The sequence below is a fragment of the Sander vitreus genome, chromosome 12, assembly GCF_031162955.1.
Source record: "Sander vitreus isolate 19-12246 chromosome 12, sanVit1, whole genome shotgun sequence".
Taxonomy (NCBI): domain Eukaryota; kingdom Metazoa; phylum Chordata; class Actinopteri; order Perciformes; family Percidae; genus Sander; species Sander vitreus.
Genome location: NC_135866.1, coordinates 14,069,174 through 14,087,307, shown reverse-complemented (window position 1 = coordinate 14,087,307; position 18,134 = coordinate 14,069,174). Strand labels below are relative to the sequence as shown.

Genomic DNA, 18,134 nt, shown 5'->3' with positions numbered 1-18,134 from the left:
TGAAGGTATCAGTTGCAACTTTAGCCAACGTTAACTTTGTCCGAAAGATTAACTAACAGCAAATATTATACTTAGCTGTATCATCTAAATGTGTACATAAAACCCATAATTAACAATTGCATTTCTCCCCAAAATGTCCAGGTTAATGTTGAATGTCATCGGCTCTACGTTTCCACACGACGGTGGAGTTTAAACTGGTGATTTTTCCCCATCGGACAAGTTTCAGCGATGCCAGACGTTGAACCGCTTAGATTCCCATCAAGGGAAGGACGACCTAGTCAGCAAGGTGAGAAGATTTAATTGTGTAAACGGTAAACAAGTCGACTTTATTATAACCCTCATTAATAAATGGTAAATTGATAGTTAATAGCTAGTTATTTTATTTTTCTGTTAACAAACAATGGAATGGAATGAATGTTAAATATATATATGTTATTGTATCATTCATTTAGTGTAATGAATAATTAGTTCATACATTTCGATAGATAGCTAGCTAGCTAGTTAATACATTGTCAGTGGTTAAAAACTGTTATGTAAACATTATTTGCATGGATAAGTGGTTTATAAAGCATCAAGTAACATTAAATTGGCCCCATTGGGGATCAAAAAAGAGGTGATTATTTGAATATTTCTGCACTGATAATAGCTATATAAATAATGTTTATAGATGCTTTACAAAGTATTTATTAACCATTAGCAAGGTATTATAATCGTCAGTTGCAACTTCATAATAGCCATCCAAACAATGGCAATGTTTATTGACGGTTTACAAAAGGTTTAAAAATAATTTGGTAATCATTAACACGTGATACTTTAATATCATATATAAAATGTTATGTGTGCAACAATAAACTGTTAAACTAACATAAATTGTAGCGTTACTAATAATAAGTAAACATTATTAATTATTATTTCATAACTTTAGTTGAATTAACTATCAATTTAGTTTTAGTTACTTTATTAATGATAGTTATTATAAAGTGTTACCAGTTCGCTTTGACCAACTTCTTTTTTTTGTAGGTCTAAATAGACATAAAATCTGATGGAAATACTGTATTACAACATATGGACACTGTCAATGTAGGAAAATAACTACAAACGAATATGGATGACAGAAACTAACCGGTAGTGGTCACATTCTACAAAATGTATTTTCACAGTCGTTTTTACGACATCTTAATGTAGTATTTATTGAGCTGTCTACGGATATGAAGTTCATCTGGAGATCAAACCTGTCCCAGTACAGTGAGTAAACTGTCCACACAAAGTCCAGCCTGTAGAGAGTACTGACTGGACTGCACTACAGAAATTATATTAGGGTGGTGCATAATTTGTTATGATAATTACATTTAAACAGCTAATGTCATTAGTGAAATGACAGGTGTACTGTAACTAGGTGAACTGGTCCTCAGACTCACATGGGCCTGCTCTGTGGCTATAATACACCCTGCCAGTATGATTTAGAGCTTATTCAGCCCACTGGTGACATATTCCTTCACCACCTTCCTACCCCACTTTGTTCTTTCACTGTGTATTATTCATCTAAACTGCTCAGCAACAGATGGCCTTCATTTCTGGTGTCCCCACATTTTTTCCTTGACTGTTCTTGTAGGCTATTGGTCTGAGTAAGCTCACTCACTAGCCATTGTTCTAATTATTGGATCATCATGGCAGGATAACTGTTATCTCAGTTGGGAAAGGTTCAATAGTCTCACGTACAGTGACATATTTCTTACTGATTCGAGTTCTAGTTTGTCTACAGGTATTTGACATTTTGGGTTGTATCTCTGCAAGGTGGTCATTTACCTGTCTAACTGTTATGAAGGAGCCTACCCAAACATGTGATGCTGTCCTTAAAAAGGTTATAGGCAACACCAAATGTCACCACGATGGCACTGCTGGCAGGACAAGTGCATGATCACCTGGTGGTGCATGTCATACCACCACTTGTGACAATTGAAGATGCTCTTGTGGGTGAGCATATGCTTGGTCCTCCTTTCCGTGGCATACATTCATGTTCAGCTGAATTTGTGGGCGGACACCTTATCCAGGGCCGGGTACTTACCCTGCAAAGTTGAGCACATACCCACAGGTGATAGGAGCAGTTTGAGCACAGAGAAAAACAATCCATCCATTTTTATCCTATACATCTAGACAATGACAGCAACAAGTTGGCCCTCAAAATAAAAAACTGGAAAATGTAATAAATTAAATTAATTAAAGGTATTACTTATTATGAACATCTCTCTCCCCCTCTCTCTTCTGGGCCCTGCAGTGAAAAAAACATTACCTCCATCTTAGTCTCACATTGCCAGACCTTCCTCCACAGCGCTGTGGAGGAGGGTCTGGCTAGTCCATACAGCATTCCGGGATGGGAGAAAAACGTGCTCTGGTTTATTGGCATTTCTTTAAACCAATCACAATCGTCTTGGCCGGCGCTAAGCGCCGGACGGAGCAACGGTGCTGCTGCAAAATAGCCTCGGTAAGGAACTTGTTTTGGTGGAACAACAATCTCCACATTTTTAATTTGCCCAAAGGTTACTGACATGTCTTTGTACTATAATATAGACAAAAGACTAAGTCAGTATTATTTCATGTGAAGTATTGCCACCTGCACTGTTTCTTACCCATTTTGTCAGCCAGATGGCGTCCTTTCACCACCAAGAATTGTGCCCTTGGGTATGTCTTGTTCAAATTAGTTGTCTCTGCTCTCTCACTGATGCTTCCAATGTATTGCAGAGTTTATTCACAGCCAAATACATTTTTATAATTACTTTTCAAAATAAAGTTACTGAAGTAGGGTGAGCATTTGTTCCAACAAAAGTCTGTTGTCTTCAGATTTCTTTTTCATTGAGAGATGGTTCCTCAGTGTGGTAATTATAAAATAGTTTTGAGGGCTTTGTGCCATTCCGTAAAGGACATCTGTAGCTAGGGTTGGCTTTTCATTGCTTCTCTGAAAGCAATTGTTCGTGATAAACTAAAGATCTTAATATTTTGTGTTTCTCAAGATCAAGCAGATCTTCAAGCGGTCTGCTCCTCTGGTAGACGTCGCACTTGTGCATTGCTCAACAGTCCCTCGCCATGTGTCAACAATGCCATTGACCATATCCAAGAGCTGAAGATGACAGTGGAAAATTGGTGTCAACAGGTAAACTGATGTCAGATATGATCGGACCTGTGAGAGATTGTAATACAAATATCAGATATGAGTAAACATCTATTTTTGTCTTGTACCAGCCTGGAAAATATCAGCCACTGATCAATCAGGACAAGCACCAATACAGTAAAACTTTAAGGTGAGGTCCTCTGTTGTTTTCATTCATTATTTATTTTTGTTATATTCAGTTGGACGTAAAAACACGACATGAGTTTAACTCCTTTTTAACAGATATCAGCCCAGAGACTCAGATACTGAATCAGTGACGTCTACGGAGTTGTTCGTCGAAGGCATCGCAATTAGTGCAAGCGGTGAGCCCTTTTTTCTTTTTAAATAGCAAAAAGTAATTTCTGTAATATTTTGTCTTCATTTTTGTTATGCAGTAGAAAAGCAAACACTGCCCCTAATGCTGAAAATAAAAGAGCAACACATAAGTGTGTAGTGTGCACTTACTTGGAGAAGCTCTAGGTTGGTTAAGATGTTTAATTCTTTTCAGTAGTGGCGAGTCATGGAGACAATCATTCCTACCAGTCCCAGTTACTGGTTCACATCTTTTGTCGACATAATAATTGATTAGATACCATCAAGTAACCACCCTGGTTATACAATACCCTGGATCAACTTTATGTTTATCTGCACTTTGTAGTCAGTCATATTATGTTAACATAGCTTTGCAAACATTAGTTTACTTGTTTAGGATTTTGCATATTTAGTAGAAAATGATGATGCAGTACAATACAATGTACCAATCTTGTAAAGTTTGTCATCCTCTAGAAAGTTGTCCTTTATCGCCACTATTGAAGAAAATAAATGAAGTCCTTGGAGAGGTTTTGTATCTGATTGAGCGGCTAGAGGCTGACCGGCAGTATGCAGAGGAAGCTCTCCACAAAGAGAAGAGAAGAAAGAGATTTTTGGAGAACAAAGTTGACAGTATTTCACTGTGGAAGCAACAAGAGCACTCTTTTGTAGTCCAAAAAGGTCAGTGACTTAGAAGTGTGTTATCGTCTCCTCATAAACATATTGTGCTGTTGTTCTTTTACAATGAATAAACTAATTCATTTTTGACTATTGCATTTTTTTTTCTAGAGCACGAAGCTTGCATTAGAGACATTACTGAACTAAAGTGGCAGCTCAAACTGGAACGAGAGAAACTTGACCAAGCCCAGGAGAAACTTTCACACACTGAAGTGTTGAACCAGACCTTACATGAGGACATTAACTTTGCCAAAAAACAAATTCCCATTGTTAACGAAAACCTGGCCCTCCAGAGAGCCATCATAAATCAAATCAACACTGCACAAGCTGAGGTAACCTCTAATTTGATTTATTCTTGTTTTTAAAAACAATTTATGTGTTTATATTTTCAAACCCAGAAAGGCTGGACACTTGTGTTTGCCAGAGCTATGGTTAATTAACAGCTCTGTCTTTGGTGGTAGTCCCGTACAGATACGTGCTTAACCACATTCTGGTGCATTTTATACATTAGCAAATAACCACAATAAAATAAGCACCAAATAAAGTAATAAGGCTCTATCTCACTCAACCACTCGCTCTTTTTTTAACTCTATTATTAATCCACAAGTGGCATGGCACTAGGGATTGCAATGTTTGTTGGTCTATTGGTCCATCCAACACATTGATCGAGTAAAATCGTTTAATTTTAACAATTGACTGGATTACCATGAAATTTGGTACAGACATTCATGGTCCCCAGATGATGAATCCTAATAACTTTGATAATTCCCTGATTTTAATTAAGCTTTTCTCCTTGTTAATTTCATTTGTTCAAGTCAGGATGCAGCAACATCGATGATGACCAAATCCAGCCTCATCTGTACTTTGAGTTTAATGCCCACAATCAAATATGCCATGAAAGTGTACTAATAGAGAGAGGAGTGATGAGGAAGATACAGCGAGGTCAACTTGGAATCTAAACCATTGCATCTTTATGGTTGCTGAATGAAATACCAGACTGACTCATTTAGAACAAATGACATGTTTATTTTTTAATTACATTTCAACAAGTAATTGGCTCTGAGTGTTCTGAAGATGGTAATCCTGGGCTCTGATATTCAACTTTTAATCTTTAAAACCAGGCTAAGCCCAAGGTTAATAGCTAGGCTAGTTTTCTGTATTTTCTAAGATTTGCCAAAACTAAGAAAAAATGTAAAAACCCTTCTAGTGCATAGCCTCACTGTTGACTTGTGGCAGTGGCTTACTATAGGTATAGGATTTAGAATATTAAGTTTCGACAGGGTATGATTAGATAATGGGATAATGTATTGTCTTTGATATCAGTACCTTTATGAAAGTCTTCAAAAACAATATCTGTGGAAACTAATAAGCCCATGATTCCCCCCTTCTTTTTTAGGCTGATGAAGTATACTCAAAAACAAAAAGTGATTTCATACTGGTTCGGAATGAGTTTATAAAGATGGAGCTGGAGACCAAAAATGAAAAGATATCACTGGATTATGCACTGTTGGCGGCGAAGACTCTGTTGGCTAACAGATTGTGAGTATCTATCCTAACTGCAGTGAAAACAAACAGGTGTAAGACAACTGAGACAGGAGAAATCTTCCATAAAAAAAAAGATTGAATCATTAATATACACTCAGTATCATTGGTGACTTTTACTTTGAATTGGTGGGATAGTTGTGGCTTCTGTCCTTAACTGCACTTAACCATAGTAACAATATTTCTGCTTGATGATGCATTACCAGATAACAAGTCTCACTATGTCGGACCTAACCATTGATTCAACAAACTTTGAAACATTATTTGAATACAGGTGTCCTGATATGCAAAAAAAGAATGGGTTCAGCATGATTTTAATATGAGCATTATAATAATGAACATTAATATGAGTTCCCCCAGCCTGCCTATGGTCCCCCCAGTGGCTAGAAATGGCGATAGGTGTAAACCGAGCTCTGGGTATCCTGCTCTGACTTTGAGAAAATGAAAGCTCAGATGGGCCGATCTGGAATCTTGCTCCTTATGAGCTCATAAGGAGCAAGGTTACCTCCCCTTTCTCTGCTTTGCCCGCCCAGAGAATTTGGCCCACCCATGAGAAAGAGAGAGACATCATGGCTTGAAAACAAGCGAAGCATGGCAGTTGGTCAAGGCCACACCCCCACCCTCCACCTTGCCCCCCCTCCCTCCTCCTCAATAGCTACAGACACAGAAATGGCACATACTCAGGAAAGCTCATTGTGGGACTGGCTCTAGTGGCTGTAATTCTGAACCAAGGCTGAATTTCGGGAAAGAGACTTCAGATACAGTATTAGGGGACCACTAAGGTCTATATAAAAGAGAATTCAGATACAGTATTAGGGGACCACTAAGGTCTATATAAAAGAGACTTCAGATACAGTATTAGGGGACCACTAAGGCCTATATAAAAGAGACTTCAGATACAGTATTAGGGGACCACTAAGGCCTATATAAAAGAGACTTCAGATACAGTATTAGGGGACCACTAAGGTCTATATAAAAGAGACTTCAGATACAGTATTAGGGGACCACGAAGGCCTATTTAAAAGAGACTTCAGATACAGTATTAGGGGACCACTAAGGTCTATATAAAAGAGACTTCAGATACAGTATTAGGGGACCACTAAGGTCTATATAAAAGAGACTTCAGATACAGTATTAGGGGACCACGAAGGCCTATATAAAAGAGACTTCAGATACAGTATTAGGGGACCACTAAGGTCTATATAAAAGAGACTTCAGATACAGTATTAGGGGACCACTAAGGCCTATATAAAAGCATCCAAAAAGCACCATGTCATGGGACCTTTACTGTTAACGTTTTCAATTTGTTCTTTGATGCTGACAAAGTCCAGACCAGTTCACGTTTCATATCAACTGTATTAAACATTCTGTAGTAAAAAAAAATCAATATAGGTTTAATTCCTGTTTTGTAAAAAATAACTTCATTAAGGGTATATTTTCCTATTCATTTACAGTTTTCATACTGTGTTGTAGATGATTCTCTTGCATTATTCCGAGTATCATGAGTCCCTTGTGTTGTGATACAATGGCTTAACTGAGCTACATATTGTGACAGCATTATATTATGAACTATTGTGTGATTCCCAACCCAAAATAAGCACTGGATTTCAAAAACTGCTTTTAATTCGCCAACTTCATAACAAAAGACAAAACTGGTTTTCTCTTCAGGGAAGAATTAAACCAGTTGAAGAAGCTTGAGGAAGGTCTATTTGCTGAAATAAAGGATGCTGAAAAGACGGTTGCTCTTACAGAAGAAAGGTGCGCGGCCACAACACAACGTATCCCTGAAATGATTGAGCTCGAGGAAACTGAAAAAGCCCGGGTAACTGATACCGTCTACATTTAAATGTTTAAAAAGGTAGCTTTTAACAGTTTACAAAAGTAGTCAAATTCATGTTTTTCCCCTTTTATGACAGATTTTGCAATTGAAACTTCAAATTGAGGATGAAATGCGACAGAATAAGACATTAAAAGAGAAACTGATTGCACAGCAAGAAGACATTGAGAAAACTGTAAGTATTGTCACAATGATGTTTAAATCATGTCACAAAAACTGGACTTTTCTTTATAATGTTCGTGCTGCTTTGTCTACTTATGTGTGTCTTGATAGTATATTGTGTAGTGCACGGCACATAACTGTCACACTATGATTGGACTGGAGTTATGGATGCTAATAATGTGTGAATTCATGGCACTGTAAGGTGTTTTGGATAAGTGCATCCATTCAGCGGCACACTGTATGTTATGTTATCCACAGAGACTTCATGGGGAAGCAGAGGTTTCCTGCGTACAAGAGCAGCTCCATTCAAAGTGTAATGCTTATGCAGCTCTTCGTAAAGAAAACATGGAGTATGAACAGAATGTAGAAGACTACAAGATAAAAATGTCTGAGAGGTACAGCATCAAAGCCAAACCCGTGGAGAAACATACAATATCCTATATTTGGTTTTACTATACACAGTAGTAGGCAACCTACCATTACTTTTCTGTGTGATTTCTGTTAGCAAGAAGGCAGTGAAGCAGATGCATGAGGAGAGAAAGCAGATGCTCCAGAAAATCATTGACAATGACGAGCAGTGGGAAAAGGCCGAGGAGGAAGTGACCCAAGTTGTAGCCAGGCACAGTGTCACCCAGACTAAACTGGAAGAGCAGGAACAGCTCACCTTCATGGAAGAACAAAGGGCCAGGGTCAGTGACAACATATGTACACATTCTATGTATACTGCATGGGTCACAGTTTGTAAGGGAAATGTCAGATACCAAATGTTTCCTTCAGTGTTATTCAGGGCTCTATATATGCTCTACAGAAAGAGATTGAAACCCTGAGGAAAGATCTGACAGGTCAGATGACTGCCCTGGAACTATTGAAGGTAAGTTCATGAGGCGCTTCAATATAATGACAAAATTGTGACGCAAACAAAGTAGACTTAAATTGAAAGCTTCAAAATATATCACTGTATTTTACTTTTTCGGTTTCTGTGGAACACTCTGATTGTATTAGCGTATAGCTATGATGAAAGGTATGAAGAGGTCAAGCTTCACAAAGCACAGTCTCAATAAAAATGGAACATTTTACGTTTCATAAAGATAGTTTTAAATGCCCAGCTGTATTCAATTGCATATTTTTATACATTCCCACACTCGTTACATATCCTGTTACTGTTTTTACCCCCTGCAAATGTTTTAAGACTTGAGGATAATGACATTCTGTCTTGTTTTTTCTTTTGCATCAGGGTCAGAGTGCAAATAAAAATGAAGAATTGTTTCGACAGCAAAGGAGCTCAGAGCTAACTAACCAAAAACTTCAGAAAGAATTTGAAGATGAATCCACAGCAACTAAAGAATTGGAGACAAAAATTGAGGTAATGATGAAGCGTAATACTTATTTTAAAGATAATTCAAGGTAAAAAAAAAAAGAAAGCAACAATTTATAGAAGTGTGACTGATCTTTTGTTTGTATAGAAAATCAAGAAATTGACAGAAGATTTGGAAAAGATTCAGAATGAACACGGAAACACATTAGTCAACCTTGAGAAGGAGAAAAAACTCAAATGTGACCACCTGAAAGCTGCTCAGGTAAGAAAAGAAAAGTTAAGGGCTGCATAAAGCAATTCTTGAGTCAAAGAACAGTTGCCAAGTCAGGTTTACTCTGTAAAGCTCATTGAGCACAAAGCTAGTCACAGCTATTTATCATGTCATTCTTTTGTTGAACAAACTCATCTCTCGCGCTAAGCACTTAGGGATTTTTTTTTCAACATTAATGCAACTATTTGTTTACAGGATTTACACACTGCCACTGTAAAGAGATATGACAACACCCTGGCCAGGATCAGTTGCCTTACAAAGAAGAGCGAAGAATACCGGGTTGCTTCAGATAAAATGGAAAAAATTGTTGAAAGCATGCCAGAAGCCATAGCAGAACTTCAGTAAGTTAGTTAAACACAGGAACTACTCAATATAATTCATAATCAACCTGTTCTCTAAAGAATGTTAGTATATTCTGGTTATATATGTGATAATATTCAACCTTTTTCCAAAATGAGTATTTCTTAAATCATTGGTTCTCAACCTGGGGGTCTGGACCCCCAAGGGGGTCACGAAATAATTTCTTGGGGTCACCAAATGGTTGCGGAGAAAAAAATGAAAATTTTTACATTACTGTGTGAGTTTGGTACATTTCATGTGTTCTATTCAGAGCTTCATGAATCAGGAGGTTCTGGAACACAGAAAGGGGTTTGAAGGCGGGGCAGGGGGAGAGAAAAAGTCACAAACGCATCAAAAATCCACAGAGCCTGGAGCACATTGGACAAGGCTGTGTGCTAGCTGCTAAAACTAAACTAAACTGTCATTAAAGCAAAGCATTATTTGTTTACATTTATTAATCAGAGCATTCACAAAAATCACTCAAAATCAGCAGGGGGAGGCGTGTAGAAACAGCTGTTTACACCAGTTTGCAGCTCTCTTTCTCGTTGTCGAGGGGTTGGGGGGGTCGCGAACACCAACCTCATTATTCTGGGGGGCGGGGACAACTCAAAAGGTTGAGAACCTGTGTCTGAAATAAGTACCTGCTCCCCCATGGATCCAGTAGTCATATATTTATGATATTCAAAACTAATTTTCAAAACAGTAATAATCTTTTTTATGTGTTTGATTTCTCCTTCCAGAAGTGTTTTTGATGTGGTGGAATTCAAAAACAAATCAGCTGCTCTTATAATGAGCACCTTACAGTCTGATATTAATAACTGCCAACTACGAACACAGCGATCCATGCAGACACACACTGCTCATGTTACAGCGAGAAAAAAGGAAATGGAAGACACCAAGGTAACAAAATGTTGTTCAGTATTACTTTCTGTAAATACATGATTTTTTTTTGTGTTAAATACTGTGGAATCAGAGACAAGCTGTAAAAACAAAACAAAAAAACACACATCTCATTGTTTATTTGTTTGTGGATTAGTGTCAGCACATTGCTTGTCACAATACTTCCCTTAAGATGCAGAGAAAAGAGCTGTGTGCAATTAAAATTACAAGCCATGGTCAATCTTGTTTAAGTGCTTTTCCCACAAATGACAACTCACTGTTGTTATAGTCTTTTGTCTGGACGAATTTGATGATGCATGTCGTGGTGAGATGCTGCGCCTGTTTTGTTACCTGTAGGCCAACATTTTCAATATCAATTTTAAATCTAAGCATACAGTTCAGAATATCAAATAAGCATATAATCTGGACTTTTTTTTACATCAATGTCAGAAATAGGCTCTTAAAAAAAAACGGGTACACTCTGCACAAAATGGCATGTATTTCAACACTCCTTTGTAAGAGAAACCCCTATTTATTTTAAGGTTTTCATCTGCAGGATTATCAGTCCCAGCCAGAGCCTCTTTGCTGATGGGGGTTTCACATGGCTTATCTAATGTGAAATCGCCATGTGGTATATAGTTTCATTAAACGGTGATCAAGAATGCATTAGTTCAAAACAAGAAAAGGCAATGGAGCTTAAGCCGCCATGCATCCAAGTGCAGCAACTTTAAAGAAGTTGTTGGTGTGAGACAATTTAAGAATTAGAAGTCTTCCTCATAGACACAACTCCCATTAGCCAGATAAAAGTTAGCCATGCAAAAAAGGGTTTAGTCTTTTCACTTGACGAAATAAGATGATATAACAACAATACTCCGCACCAAATAAAAAGATCAGAGAGAGTATGAAGTTCGAAGGAAATTGGTCACTTTAATCATTGAGACCAATATAAAGCACACATAATGTCTGCATTAGCATAACATAATAAGCAGAGTGTGCATTCAGAAACGACAGTGCATGAAGCAGAATGGTTAGACTCTTTCAGATATTTCTTATAGAAGAGATTTCTTCTAAAACTGCTGACAACCTGCCGATGGTTATTTTTAAAGATACAAATACAGGGTATAGTATCAAGGTGAAATAGGTTGACTGGTTAGTCCCGTGGAATCTGTGGTCATCTCTATTCCGTCTTTCGTACATGGAACCTAATTTTTGATTTGATCAGGGCTTGTCGTTTGGCGAGCACAAAGTAAACAATGCAAACTGCCAACGCTATCAGTTTCTTATGGGCAATGAAGTGTAATTTGTTCCATTTACACTTCACAACAGCATCAGATGGGCTTTGTCAGTGCTGCATGGAGTAATTAAACCTGAAATCAATAGCAGGCATTTGTCATGTTTACAGCCCCTCTTTCTGCTGGGTTAAACTCATCACTTTAGTGCTGTTCTGTTTTACTGCAGAGACACACTTCATTATGTCTGCAGGTATAGTTGAGATATTCACCAGCCACATATCCAGTACTTGGGGAACATTGTTCAAATGAAAAGAGGACATGAGAGATGTACTCACTGTGATTGATATGCTTGATTTCCCAGAAAAGTGTCCATTGTTGTATCCCTGCTATTTATATTGCCTTAATTAACAACACAAATACAGGAAGCATGTATTGTTTTGTACGTACACATAGCAGGTCAGTGTCTCCTAAATGGTCAGTGTGGTGTTACTATACAGTATGCACATTACTGTATATTGACTCTCCGGTTCCCTTCACCATATAAAATCCTTGTACATCTGTACTGTACATGATGCTGCCTCTGCAGTTGTTCTTCTGCCAGTGTAGCTGTGGTCTATTACAAACATATTGGTAAAATGATCATCATACTAATCACGAATGCTGATTGCTCTAATTGTAAAAATTCACATTAAGGTGTGAGAGGTGCTTTTTTAGTATATTGGTGACAGTTAGAGATACACCAATCAGATACACCAGATCGGTATCAGGGCCGATATTGACCTCATCAACGGGTATTGGCCATGGCGTGACTGATCCACATTAAACAGGGTTTCTTTGTTAATGTAACTATAAAAATCCAAGTTTCTCATATCCGTAATTTTGAGCAGTAAAATATATACAAGTAAGTAAGTAAGTTTAAAGTAAGTTAGTTTAAATTTGGGAAAAAGAAAAGTATTGGATCGATATCCGGTATTGATAGATACTCTGAATTGATCAGGATTGCGAGACAGAAGGTTGTATCAGCACATCACCAGTCACAATGTAATGTAGGTATGTCACAATTACAATAGTTACAGTTAGTTACTTGTGTCTTGGTGGTTATTACATAGCTACTGTAAACATATTATTTACCTTTACCATTTTACCTGAACCTTTTGTTTTCATGTGTGTGTAGGAAGCATTACAAATTTCACTGAAGGAGAACAAACAGCTGGCAAGCGACTACGAAGATCTTAAGAAGATCCTCATGGAGGCCAAACAAGAGGCAGTGTCTGCATTGAGCAAGAAGAACCATACACATAAATCTTTTCATTATTACACACAGGTACGTCTTATATAACCCTTTGTTATGTTTACTATCACCCCCTCTCTTTTTTAATTATGTTTTATGACTTAGGATTTTTGCTCCGTTATCTTATGTTCTATTTCATGCTATCCTTCTTTGCACGGGCAGTCATTTTAAGAAGGTTTTAGTTTGCCAACCACTAAGGAGGTGACTGCAGCAATCTAATAATAACGAGAATCTAAAACGAGATAACTTGAGTGGAGGAGGATGATGGATGTGACATAATGTAATGATAGCTATGTAGTTTTGCCACCAAGGGGAGTAAAGAGAGGTTGATGGCACATGTAAATACTATACTTTCTACATTTTCTTGATTATAGTTTTTGTAAGGTGGTCAGAGGTGAAACGTTTTATTATCGGGGTGTTCCAAATTTGCTTCTGCTCACCACAGCTCACACACACACACACACACACACACACACACACACACACACACACACACACACACACACACACACCCATTGGTTAGGGATCAGCAACAAACACATGTTATGATCAGACAATGAATGTGCCTTCAGTGCTAAAATAGCACCAGAGGTCTTGACTAGTTGAGGGAGACAACTCTGCAGCATTTTACTGTTTAATCTTTATAGTTTGTGACACTATTTAACTTGAATAGAATTACACATGACAAGCATAATGCCAGGAAGAAGCCACACTGCTTCTGCAATGAAAAATTCATATTATTTGTTCCAAAAATGGCTAATACCTTTACTTGAGCAATTCCTCATCTAACTGCATGAATGTTATCAAGTGAAAAATGCATGCAAAAATAAAATCCTGTGGACAGGATTTTCCACGCTCATGATCAAAGCCTGATTTTCTTTTACTCTGGATTCAGCCTTCACCATTTTTGTTTGTTTCAACTCTACACTTCTATAACAGCAGCCTCTCGGCTAGTGTTTTTTTGCCAGAATTTAGTTTTTATAACAAGCTTATAATCAACAATGTTTCTGTAATGAAGATCAGATTTAATCAGATTTACAGGAACATTCAAGCACTCTTCTTTCCTGTTTTAAATTTATAATTATCCCTATAATGTTTGAATGTTTTGTCCCAGTTAGTACGTATATTACACAATGAGATTACCATTAATTGGTTTGTTTGTAACTGAAGGCAATAAGGTAAATGCATTAAACATTGTCATGATCATTTGAGAGATCAGAACATTAGTGCATGTGTGTGAGATGCCTTACAAAATTCATTTGTGTGTTTGGAGAGCCATTTCTTTCATTATATTCAAGTGAGGGACACAATGAAAACCATCTCTTAAGTATCCTTGAAATATAATCTTGACAGCAGGCATTCCTAACATATAGTTCAAGTGACAAGTTAAAAACAACCCATACTATGCTTTTAAGACAACAACTGTACAGCACATAACACCTTAAATATAAACTGGCATGAGGTACGGTAAAACATATTATTATAAATACATTTTCTTGCACCTTGCTTTTTCATCCAAAACTATACAAAAAGCATCTAAACATGGAAACCTTTTCCAAGCCATCGCAACACAACCCGTAGTTGATATTTACGTGTTAAAATGTTCTAATTCTACCTTTAAAGCTGAATTTATTAAGCCTCCACAAGTTGTCATGTTAAATTACAGCTAATGAGGTGCAGCATCTAGTGTCAAGCTTGTTACTTTATCTTGAGTGAATTGTTACCAACCACATACCTTGAATGGTAGTCAGTGATGGAATGTAACTAAGTACATGTAGCACTGTATAAATATGCCCAACAGTTTATAAAATGTAAAATGCTACTTACTTTTAAAGCATCAATAAAACTAATCCAATACTATAATATATACCAGTATAACACTTGCAGGGTCATTTGTCTGAGAATAAGTGCATCATCTTTTGTTAATAATACCTACATACTTTTACTTAGTGACCTTTTCAATGTATTATTATTTCTGTATTGCAGTATTACTACTTATATTTTAGGATCTCAACACGTTGTCCACCACTGATGGTAGTGTATTATTTATTCTATATTTATTCATCAGCAGCAATTCTTAATAGATGTGTAAATGCAAATGTGCTACTTTTAGTGTTTTGTCATACTCCATCGTAATATATGGGATATAATAACACAATAATAACATGTATTACTTAAACTTTTTTTGCAGATTGCAGCTTTAATATACTAATAATTTTATTGAACAGTTCCTGGCTTTGTATGTTTGTAGTGGAAGAAGTATGTCCTATTTATTAATTGTCCAATCAAGACACACCTTAGCTGGTTTATCTAATATTACATATAGTAGTTTTTGTTTTAAAAGAGAGAATGTAGTAAAGCATTAAGGCATTATGTCTTAATCAAAATGCAACAAGTATAAATACATGAATCAAATAAGCAAAATTCTAATTTATAAATGAAAAAAAACATGATTAATTAGCATCTGATTGCCAGCATGTGCCTTTTTATAAAAATCCTCTTGATTCTACTGTACGTGTTAAGCATTGCTTTGTTTATGTGGATGTTTTCAGCTTTTGGGTTTTAACAGGGCAGACCATAAAGAGCATTCTTGTTATTGTCTTTCCTTCAGGAGCTGATGACTGAGCTAATTCGCTTTAGTTTTCAATGCACTGGGGAACACATTGCCAAGCAATGATAAGCTTTGTAGGAAGAGTAGAGTGATGGAGGGGGAAGAAAAGCAATGGCATCTATCAGAATTTAAACCTCTTTGCTTGAAACTGTGTTAAAATAATAAAGCAAGCAGCATGTCTTTCCAAGAGACTAGGAATAATTTCTGGTTTCAGTGGGGGGTTCATGACTCTGTGTGTATGTGTAAAATATGTCTTGAGGGGATTGGTATAAAGTTAAACTGGGTGAAGTAGAAATATTTTACTCATCAGCTTTGCAGTCACAGAGTTTGCCTCGGCTAGAACAAAACTGCTGAAGCATTTAGAGAAAATTAACCCCCCATCCTGGCAGCCAGATGTGACTGGATTCTGATGAGTGCACACGAGTGGGCAGAGAAACCAAGAGACTGTGAAATTCCTGTCAGGCCCGTGTACTGCAGAATGGGCTATTGACTGCTTTCTCTATTCCCCTCCATCATTCTTCTTGAACACTGCCATTAATTTCCTCTCCTGCCTTACCAATTCCTTTTCTCTGCCTTCTCTCCCCCTAGCTCTCTTTGTTGCAGAAGAGGATGCACAAAGCTTTGGTGAAATACTTCAAACAACGCAGCCTCTACAGCCAGGCTGAACTGGACCGGTGCCAGGCTCTTTCTCATGAGACCGACCAGAAAATAAAAACAGCCCAGGTATTTGTACATATACATGTAAAACAGGCTGGGATACTGCACAAACTGTCACTATTCATTTAAATGGTAAATCCCTTTATTCAACTTTTATCCCAGTCTAGGTATTCTACCGAATGGAAGCGTATTATTTTGCATACTACAGTAACTCCATGTTATGCATGGCATTGTTTGAGCCTCATCCGGCAAGTCAGTTGCCTTGTGTCTTCTTTGCCAAGCAAGGGCAGCCAGGCAAACATCCACCATGGCTTTGTGCCTCACTGCTATGGTGGAGTTAAAGACGCCACTGTTACATTACAGTATATACATTCACTCATCATCGGATCACAGACGTGATGTGATGGATGATGTGTCTGCTACAGTGCCTATGCAGTGACCCCGCGTCTAAGGCTGGTTCTGCCTCTCTCGATAACTCTATACAACTGTGTTTGGTCACATCGCATTAACATTTCAGCCTGTTTTCTGTTTAGCAAGGGTGTTTTTTGACTTCACGGCTAATTCAGAGTGAGTTCATTACGCCCCATGGAAGATATCTTCTTCTTTGTGAACAGAATAACTTTCTGTCGTCTTGCAGAAGAGTAGCGGCATATTCTGCAAGGTTGAGAAGTAAGGATCTTCAATTAGAGGATAATCGGTGTCTAATCTGTGCTGTGATGTGAGATGAGGTCAAAGCGGACAGAGGGACAGTGATGAATCTTTATGAAATCTCCTGTCCAGCATTGCCGCAGAGCCAAGTGGCATGCAACCATGCCATTACTACTTCCACCCTTTTTAACTTCCTCTTTATCTCAACAGTAGGTCATCTCAAAACCCTAGCCATGTTTGTCAGTTACAATTTGTTGTTTTTGTGTAAAAGAAAATCCTTGTTTTGTTTTTGTCATCCACCAAAATTCAACTTTATCAGATATGCTGGAGGCAAAATATGCCCAGATTTGATTAGAGGTTTTCCAGGGGAGTGCCGAGTGAAAATACTATTAAGTGGTTTCCTTCTCTGTTCCTCCTCCTCTGACTGCTGACATGTTTTTTTGATGGGTCTGGTCCAGACATTACAGGGAGCAGCCATGTCTCAGTGGCCCAGCCTCAAAAGGCCCCAGCAGATCACAGCTCAAGGCAGGGAGGAGTGGGGCACAGGGGGAGGAGCTATCAGAGAGCTGCAGAGTGTGAAGGACAAAAGAGCTGGTGTATTCAAGCGCACCACACCGTCACCCGTCACAGCTCAGCACAGGGTCCATCAGAGCAGGCAACCCTCACTTTAAACAGGCTCCTCGTGAACAGTCCAGCTCAGCGTCTATCCTCCAAAAAGGACAACCTTTATGAGAAAAGATTTAAAAAAACAAAAAAAAAACAACCTTTATGAGTTTATGAACAGGCATAAACACACAATCTGCATGATTACCTAAATATTAAGCCCTTTAATGTGATCTTATAATCCATAACAAATGGATTATGCATACTGACAGTATGCAGAAAGTGATTACTAATCAGAGATTCACAATTACATGATACATAGATTATCAATATCATTGCCACTTTGTAAGAAAGAGATAAAGAAATCAATGGAACTGATATCATTTGCGACTGGAGTTGAACCAGGCTGAATCCCGACAAGGCCTATACTAATCCATCATGCCCACTTAACCCCACAAGCAGAACAAAAGAGAGGTCAGGTTCGCACTTTCACGGCTAAGGCGTACTTGAATCAGAAGCCAAATGGCATGGTTTGTTCAAAAGTAGCTTGAGGGGAGGAAGGCCGGGGAACCCTAGGGTGGGCGAGTGGGAGTGGGTGGGGGTGGTGGTGGGAGT

General features: G+C 37.9%; 1 protein-coding gene across 1 annotated transcript; it reads left to right on the top strand.

Moving 5' to 3' along the window:
• Nucleotides 1-228: 228 nt before the first annotated feature.
• On the top strand, nt 229-17,587 carry ccdc178 (coiled-coil domain containing 178). The gene is made up of 19 exons (XM_078264035.1): nt 229-286; nt 3,009-3,148; nt 3,238-3,296; nt 3,389-3,468; nt 3,932-4,135; nt 4,244-4,464; nt 5,529-5,671; nt 7,343-7,496; nt 7,591-7,686; nt 7,932-8,068; nt 8,179-8,362; nt 8,482-8,544; nt 8,908-9,036; nt 9,137-9,250; nt 9,455-9,600; nt 10,339-10,498; nt 12,884-13,033; nt 16,200-16,334; nt 17,375-17,587. Exons 1-19 carry the CDS (start codon nt 229-231, stop codon nt 17,585-17,587), a joined length of 2,586 nt encoding a protein of 861 aa, XP_078120161.1.
• The last annotated feature ends 547 nt before the right edge of the window (nt 17,588-18,134 follow it).